The sequence below is a fragment of the Phyllopteryx taeniolatus genome, chromosome 23 (genome assembly GCF_024500385.1).
Source record: "Phyllopteryx taeniolatus isolate TA_2022b chromosome 23, UOR_Ptae_1.2, whole genome shotgun sequence".
Classification (NCBI taxonomy): Eukaryota; Metazoa; Chordata; class Actinopteri; order Syngnathiformes; family Syngnathidae; genus Phyllopteryx; species Phyllopteryx taeniolatus.
Window position 1 is genome coordinate 6,189,847 of NC_084524.1, and position 8,435 is coordinate 6,198,281.

Sequence of the window (8,435 nt, forward strand, 5' to 3'; positions counted from 1 at the left end):
TTTGCTGTCGTCTGATTGAGCCTTTAAAGCAGGGGTGTCAAACTCATCTTTGTCACTGACCACATGGTAGTTATGACTTCCCCCAGAGGGCCGCTACGACTGTGAACCCATATAAACGAAATACAACAGATTGTTGAATAACCAGTTTTGAAATCAGAAGCCTATACGAACATGTTTTTTCAACTATTTCATATCTTTTCAAAGCTTTGTAACAAAACAAAAAAAATACTTGCAAATCTCTCAATGTTATTACACCAGAACACAATTAGCAATTTTGCTAAATTTGCTTTCGCGGGCCACATAAAGTGATGTGGCGGGCCGAATCTGGCCCCCGGGCCACCACTTTGACACCTGTGCTTTAAAGCATCTACGACAGTGAATCATTTATTAGCCTCAACTAACATAATCCTGCAAAATCAAGCATATCAGCTTATGGTGATTTGTTGCGCTGTGCCGGCAAGCCTTCCAGCAACTATTGATTCTAAAAATACTACTACTACAAAAAAAATTATTATTCTCTTCGCCTTTCATTAATATTAATTCTCCCCCCGGCCTCGAAAGCCGAAGAAGCGTGACGCTGCAAAGGCGGCGCCCGCCACCGTGGCCCTCGCCCTGCCGGTGTTGCCGCACGCGGGGGAGACGGACACCGACACTCTGACGGAGACTCCGGCTCAGCCCATCGGGGCTGACGTGGGAAACGGCGAAGAGGAGGCGGCGGAGTCGGGATACAGCTGGGGTGATTTCCTTTTCACATCTGCGTCGTTATTTATCTACAGTGAAAGGCTCAACTAAATATGGTCAAACTGTGCAGAATGTTACAGCAACTGCTTCCACTACAGAACATTTGTTGAGTACAGTTCAGTTGTATATAACTTCTAAGTGCAATACATTTGCGTTGAGTCTTTTCGAAGTGTATGAACGCCACCGAATGCTTCCATCGCCACTTTGCAGAGAACGTCGTCCAGCGCTACGGCAACCTCCCGGGTGTCCTGCACGCCATCGAGCTGGAGAAGGGCAAGACGGGCCTGGGCCTCAGCCTGGCTGGCAACCGGGACCGCGCCCGCATGAGCGTCTTTGTGGTGGGCATCGACCCCGCGGGGGCGGCCGGGACCGACGGACGCATGCTCGTCGGGGACGAGCTCCTCGAGGTTCGAAGTAGAACATTTGATCAGTGTCTTGGACACAGCCGATAAGATTTATTATCTTATTTTATTTTGTTTAGATTAATGGACAGGTCCTCTACGGCCACAGTCACCAGAATGCATCTTCCATAATCAAAAGCTCCCCATCTAAAGTCAAAATCATCTTTATCAGGTAAAATACACTCCCTGGTATCACTATTGTAATGCAACACAAAATCCACTAGGGGGAACTGTTGTAGAGAGAAGAAAAAAGTCCAGTGCAGTCTTGCTTCCAAAGGTCTTTTGATTGTAGCACTTACTCTACACAGATTTTTTGGGGGTTGCCTACTTTGAACAAATTATGTCCCAACCAAACTGCAGTTGAGGCTCAGTAATTACCACCTGTGGCAGTGGCTTCGACCTTCCACTTAACTTGGCTTCCTTAGCAGACTGTCGAAGCGACAGCTCACGTTGAGTTTACGACTCTTCTGGCACAGGAACACAGAGGCACTGGAGCAGATGGCGGTGGGACCCGTGAGAGAACCCGAGGGAGACGCAGTCGAGCCCCACGCGGAGGTAACAGCCGGGCCCGACAAAACATCGGAACACATGTTGCGCACATCAACAAGTGGTCAGACAGAGCAGGGCCATCCCAATGTTGGCTGTATTATTGGTTGGGGTAAATTCAGCCCAGTTTCTGTGAGCAACGTGAAATTTGGTAGACCTGTCTAGAATGAGTAGACCCACAAAAAAGTCTGAAGAAGCCATGCCTGGAAAGACAAAGGAAGTCTGCCATTTTGTCGTGAAGTGGCCATTTCCAAGGATCCTTCTAAATTGACTTGTGTTGTGTATTTTGGGAAAATTAAGCCCCTGAAGCCAGTTTCTGTTCGCAATGGAAATTTGGTAGACATGTCTATCACAAGTAGACTCATAAAAACGTCTCAGGAATGCCTGAAAAGACTAAAAGTCTGCCATTTTGGTTTGAAGCGGGTCATTTTGGCCATTCTCAGGAGAATGTTGTCAAGATTTTGTCCCATATCTCCCAAATTGTAACCATGGCTACTGGACAGCCGGAGCATGGCGGTGACGTTTGATGACACGCCATAGAAAGAAGGACTCCTTAATTATTCCTCCCACGTGTGACGTTGTGTGGTCCGCTTATCCTTGCCTACTCCCAACCAGGACGGCGAAAAACCACAGACCGGGTTGTGAGCATGTCGTACCCCGCCATTAGTCAGCCCGCCCACACACACACACACACACTTTGTATTGCACCATAAATGTGACATAGGCACAATAAACATTCCATTCATGTCACCATCAGGAAGACTTTGCGGTTGGTGAAGGCACCACGGAGGACAATGTAACCATCCAGGAAAGCTGCACCGCAGCTGTGAATAAGGAATCAGAGGTCGCCAGTCTACCCAACATGCTTTGCACCAGTCAACCCGAAACAGTTACAAGTGAGTCAGCGCTTGCGACTGCTTATTCAGGGCGGTAATTAAAGGAACACAAAGACACGTTTGTTTGTTTTTTTTTTCTTCAGGTCATAGTCGTTCGTCCAGCCTGTCTACGCTGGCCTGCGACCCAGCAACGTGCCCCATCATCCCGGGCTGCGAGACCACCATCGACATCTCCAAAGGGCGGACGGGCCTGGGGCTCAGCATCGTTGGGGGCTGCGACACCTTGCTGGTGAGGAGACTTTTCACAGACACTTTGCCATTTTTCTTTGGCCATTTGACCAACACCAGTGTAATGTCTCCTCATTCCTGGATGTAGGGAGCCATCATCATCCACGAGGTGTACGAAGAAGGTGCGGCCTCCAAGGATGGCAGGCTTTGGGCTGGAGACCAAATCCTAGTGGTGAGGTTTTTCATGCGAGCACCTTATTGCATAAGAAAGACACAAAGAGGCAGAGCATCTCAAGTATTTCCTCAAATGGTGGCCGTCCCTCTAATAGACTCCCCAAACAGTCCACGGGTGCAACATCCACTTGACCCCAATAGACGCCTCCAACTCGGTGTACCGACAGCTTGCCCTGGTGTGTCGCAGGTGAACGGCATCGACTTGCGCGCGGCGAGCCACGACGAGGCCATCAACGTGCTGCGGCAGACCCCGCAGCGAGTCCAGCTGACCGTCTACAGGGACGAGGCTCAGTACAAGGAGGAGGAACTGTGGGACTCGTTCATCGTGGAGCTGCATAAAAGGCCCGGCCAGGGCCTGGGACTAAGCATCGTGGGGAGGAGGTAACCAATCAAAGATTGATAACGCATGTTACGGCCAAGCGGGAGTCGGATATTTTGGTCCCTTTACGGATGACAAAAAAAACACAAAAAAAAACTGAACAGAACTGTACTCCTTGTGAAAGCTGATGGATACTCACAATCCTGATTGATGACCATCATTTTTTCTTTTGTTCCCCAGATCGCGGGACCAAAGGTAATCTAGTGCTCAATGTAGTATCTGTGCTAGACTTAGCTAGAGCAGAGAGATTATCCAGAAACCATTGCGTAGTTCCAGAGTCAACCCTTAAAGAGCAAAGATAGAGTCAAGGTCAGGGGATGATGGTGGCCACACCATGAGTTTCCTTCCCTCTCCATATAGCAGTTCACTGTTTTCGCGGTTTCACTGTAATCGCAGATTTTTGGTCCTGGGCCGTGTGTGTCCTTTCTACCAGCCCCCCAAAAAAACACTCCTGTCTAACTGTCTTTATCGACTAGGAACGACACGGGGGTGTTTGTGTCCGACATCATCAAAGGAGGATTAGCGGACGCCGACGGCCGACTGATGCAGGGTGACCAGATCCTGTCGGTCAACGGAGAAGACGTCCGGTCCGCCACCCAGGAAGCAGTCGCCGATCTTCTCAAGGTAGTGAAAATATGACAACAGGTCGATAGGACACAGGTTTCCACCGGTGGGTATCATTCGTATCAGGGTACTCAGTCGTCATTCCGTTTCAGTGCTGTGTCGGTTCGCTGAAGATGGACGTCGGGAGGTTTAAAGCCGGCCCCTTCCACTCGCAACGAAGGCTGTCCCAAAGTAGCCAGGTAGACCAAGACCTTTGTCCGTATAATGCGTCAATTGGAATGTGCCAAACCAGGTTTCTCTCGCCCAGATGGAACAGACAAGTGAACCTTGCACCTCCAAGGTGGGTTCAGAAATCCTTTCTGGCGATCCGAGTCAACAGGGTAAGTATCCTTTGAAATAAAGCATTGCCTGGAATAAGGTGCTCAAAGGTTTTCCACGTCTGCAGCGCCAGATCACCAGGACGTGAGAACGGCGGAGTTCACCAAAGGCCCCGGCGACTCCCTGGGCGTCAGTATTGCAGGTGGGGTGGGCAGCCCCTTGGGCAACATACCCATCTTTATCGCCATGATGAACCCCGTCGGCCTGGCAGCCCAGACCCAAAAGCTAATGGTGCGAGGTTTTCCATTCATCTTTGTTTGGCTTGCCAAGTCAACTCCAGTAGATTACACGAGGTATTAGTTCTGCCTCTGCTCTTCTTGCTAATGATTTACACGACAGTGAGCCACCGCCATTTGCGGGAGATGCGAACTGAGCGCTGCCGTGAGAAGCGAAAATCCCAGAGTAATCGAACCCCACACAAAAAGGTTTGTAATTGCCTCCAGATACCACATGACGGCGCAGACTTTTTTTCGATTAGACAGAGCTATGGTCTGACTAAATGAAGCTCCTCCCCGGTGTTCAACATCGGCACTTGGCATCAAATGCCACCAGATGGCACCAAAATAGTATTATTTGACAGGGCTTTGGCCTGAGCACAAAAACTATTAATAGTTTTTCAGTGAATGACGGAGGATGATTCCCCCAGAAATGGGCGAAAATGCTGGAACACGATTATGCCTCAGAGAATGATGGCGCTCAGGAGTTTTTGTCATTGACCTATGCATGACAATACAAAGGTAGTCAGCCATTATAGGCTCATTTTGCCCTTTCCCGGATGTCCTTCACAAGCTAATTTGTCCGAGAAATCGTTTGCGTAACTCAGACAGATGGGCACATTTTCAGCATAGTTTGCTTGCCATTCAACACAAAACTCAAATAACTCAACTCCAGTGAGTCCCTGCGTGTCAGTATCTTAGGCGCTTTCATATGGCGTCCAAATCTACATACCAGCCATTCCGGAATGAGTCTCAAAATCCTGACGGGAGCCCACAGCTTTTTAGCGAGTGAAAACGGGGGAGAAAAAGGCCACGTTGACAATCGCTGCTCTGTGTGACGCAGACTGTTGGAGCCTAATAAATCTCCCACTCTTGAATTCAGACGGTTCGCGCTAACAGAAGAACACAATCACGCCACTTTGTCTCATGACAAAGTCAAGTGTTGCCCTTCGCCCACATTGCGAATTCAGTTTGCAAACAATGCTGTGGATGCGTGGTAGCGATCGCAAATCATTTGATTTGTCAAGATAAATAATTGCGACTTTTTCATCATTCAATTTCAGGCTCGGACAAAATTAGGGAATTGTTCAAGCGACGAGTTCAGTGACGAGCATCGGCAAAGATTCGTTAGTGGCCAGTTTCATTATGATTTTGCATGTCAATGGTGTTTTGCACTGTTTGCTAGCATTAAGCTAGCGGGGGGCAACCTTAAAGCAACGTCGTTTGGTTGCTTTAAATAAGCGACGTGAACTTCTCCTTGTTTTATGTTTAGCTTGACATAGTTTATTTGCCAAATGGCTGCTTATTGTGATGTCAATAAATCAATCCTTGTCCAGGTGGGGGACCGGATCATGAGTATCTGTGGAACTTCTACCGAAGGCATGAGCCACTCGCAAGCCGTCACTTTGCTCAAGAACGCCACAGGGACAATACAGCTGCAAGTAAGACCACCCACAGGAATTCTATCCTTTTTTTTCTTCCTTTTTTGTGCCAATAACAGCGCGTGATGTTTAGGTGGTGGCGGGCGGCGACAACACCGTGACCGGCGCGGCTCAGGAGCAGGCGGCCGGAGGACTCCCGCCGCCCAGCTGCATCTTCCAAGATGACCTCAGGTTGGACGACTTTGACCATCATCACTGCAGCCTTTACAGGGGCCTCACTTATTACGTTGATAGGAAATAGCAGCTTCAGTTATTTTTTAAAATGAATGTTTTTTTTTAAATTAGTTTCAATAGTGGCTATTAACTCACTTTTTTTCTGTGATTTATATTATTATTATTATTATTATTATTATTATTGTTGTTATTATTAAAAGTAGCTTAATCAATTACAATGGTATGGTATAAAATGAAGAATAATAAATTAAATTAAAATCCATTTTTCTTATTGAAATGATTCATTTAACATTAGCATAATAAATGATAAAGAAAGCATTGAATTCAAATTAAATTGTATGTAAAAGGTGGAATTTTGAGAGTCGTAGCCCTTATTGATCGTGTCCCCGCATCCCCGACAGCCCTCCTCAGTACAAAAGCATCACGCTGGCGCGAGGAGCGGACGGTCTGGGCTTCAGCATCGTCGGAGGCTACGGCAGCCCCCACGGGGACCTGCCCATCTACGTCAAGACGGTGTTCGGCAAGGGGGCGGCGGCGGAGGACGGCCGCCTGAAGCGGGGCGACCAGATCGTGGCGGTCAACGGGCAGCCGCTAGAGGGCGTCACGCACGAGGAGGCCGTGGGCATCCTGAAGAGGACCAAAGGAAGCGTTACGCTGACCGTCCTGTCCTAGATGCTCCTCAAACCTTCATTGACTGGAACGCCAACGCACCACAGTGCGATCCAGTTACAGTCAATTGAGCGAAAGGCTAAATTAGCTGACATTATTCTTATTCTTATTCCAGTCCCAGTTTTGAGCACATGCCGGACCTCTGGGGTGAACTATAGTGCTGCTAAAGTTTTTCAGTGCATCATATCAGTGTTGAATCCTCCACCTCACTAAAAGTATTAGCGCATACATTGACACAAAGCCAGTATGACGGACAGTGTTTCTTTCATGTGAATTCCCTTTTTTGTTTCTAAATACATTACTCACGTTTGAAAATAATTGCTAAAAACATGTATTGATATGAAGTGTTAAACTGTTTTTCCACCATTTCAGTTTTCCAGATTTTTGGGGCGTGGCTAAAAACACGAGTTGCCCCCTCCCCCGCAACATAAGAACTTCAGCACCTTTATTCGCATCAGCGGCTATCCAGCAAAGTTACGATGTGCAATTGGCTAGCTAGCAATGCTTGTACCCTGAAAATGCATCTCCTCTTCAGATAGTCCGCTGCCGGGGTCGCTTTAGAGCGCCTCGTTGTCGGCCGTGAGTGCACGCACATCACTGAGAGAAGGCGGAAGAGCAAGGGGAGGAAAAAAAAAAGTCAGACCTGTCAGCCAGAATGTGGACAGGGGCTTCGCGCTGGCATGGACCCTTTAGAGCGCCTCATTGTCAGCCGTGAGTGCACGCATGTCATGCAGTGAAAGACGGAAGACCAAGGAGGGAGAACTTTTTTTTTTTTTTGAGAAGTCCAACCTGTAAGCAATCATTTGGACAGGAGCTCCACGCTGGTGTGGCCGCTTTAGAGAGCCTCGTTGTCACGGCGTGGGAAAACCCCCCGACGACCCAGTGTGCTATATTCCAGCCACCGCAACTCGCAACTTAAACATGTACTTACGTGTAGGCATAAGAAAGATGCTTTACCGAGTAGCATCTATTTTCCCAGGTCGTAGTACTGATATTTTGATTGACAGTTGAGCAGGGCATGATTTTAGTGCATTCAGCACACACGCCCAAAGTTTTTGAGAGCAGAGACACCGACGGATTTATTATTATTTTATTTTTTTTACTATTTTTATATGCTTGGCAATTTTTTTTAATCGTTCAAATTTGGCCAGGGTTGTTAACAACACTGTTCTCTGTGCTGTGTCAAATTTAGAAGACATTTATTTTCACTTGACAGCAACTTTACCAAACAAAACAACAACTGTGTGCCGTCCTTGTTCTATTGTCTAGTCTTGTCTGTTGGCTGTCGTACCAACCTAAATGTGATTCGAGAGATTTCCCAATGGACAGAATTCCATTTATTCACACTGGATTTAAGAAAATTAACAATAATAAATGGATTCAGTCCTTTTTGTCTGCTCAGGTTATTTGCCAGAAAAAAACAATGGTTCAATGGTTTTGGGTATAAGAAAAGCTGTATTCAGTTTCCCCCATCCTGTTCAATATGATCAAATGCCATGAGCGCCCCAAAATCAAAAGAGTCTGCATTAAAGCAATTCATGACGCGATTCACGGTATGTCGTTTTTATGACATGCCGTATAATAAATCTATTTCGCGCTGTCAATTTACCTCAATGCCCAGAAAGTTT

The 8,435-nt window shown here is 47.4% G+C and overlaps 1 protein-coding gene across 11 annotated transcripts in view; it reads left to right on the top strand.

The window, feature by feature from the left end:
• Positions 1 to 8,198, top strand: part of LOC133472856 (multiple PDZ domain protein) — a 30,233-nt gene extending 22,035 nt beyond the window's left edge. For 5 of the 11 annotated variants that reach the window (XM_061764295.1, XM_061764300.1, XM_061764297.1 and 2 more), the window contains 16 exons: positions 562 to 736; positions 952 to 1,148; positions 1,223 to 1,314; positions 1,619 to 1,697; positions 2,446 to 2,584; positions 2,668 to 2,813; positions 2,901 to 2,984; positions 3,174 to 3,367; positions 3,546 to 3,560; positions 3,842 to 3,989; positions 4,082 to 4,168; positions 4,237 to 4,309; positions 4,375 to 4,538; positions 5,860 to 5,964; positions 6,038 to 6,135; positions 6,540 to 8,198. In XM_061764295.1, the coding sequence (XP_061620279.1) occupies positions 562 to 736; positions 952 to 1,148; positions 1,223 to 1,314; positions 1,619 to 1,697; positions 2,446 to 2,584; positions 2,668 to 2,813; positions 2,901 to 2,984; positions 3,174 to 3,367; positions 3,546 to 3,560; positions 3,842 to 3,989; positions 4,082 to 4,168; positions 4,237 to 4,309; positions 4,375 to 4,538; positions 5,860 to 5,964; positions 6,038 to 6,135; positions 6,540 to 6,810 (2,067 nt within the window). In that variant the 3' untranslated portion in view covers positions 6,811 to 8,198. Of the gene's footprint in view, positions 1 to 561; positions 737 to 951; positions 1,149 to 1,222; positions 1,315 to 1,618; positions 1,698 to 2,445; positions 2,585 to 2,667; positions 2,814 to 2,900; positions 2,985 to 3,081; positions 3,368 to 3,545; positions 3,561 to 3,841; positions 3,990 to 4,081; positions 4,169 to 4,236; positions 4,310 to 4,374; positions 4,539 to 5,859; positions 5,965 to 6,037; positions 6,136 to 6,539 lie in introns of those variants that run through there. The other 6 variants (XM_061764296.1, XM_061764304.1, XM_061764305.1 and 3 more) reach the window with 3 other exon arrangements.
• The last annotated feature ends 237 nt before the right edge of the window (positions 8,199 to 8,435 follow it).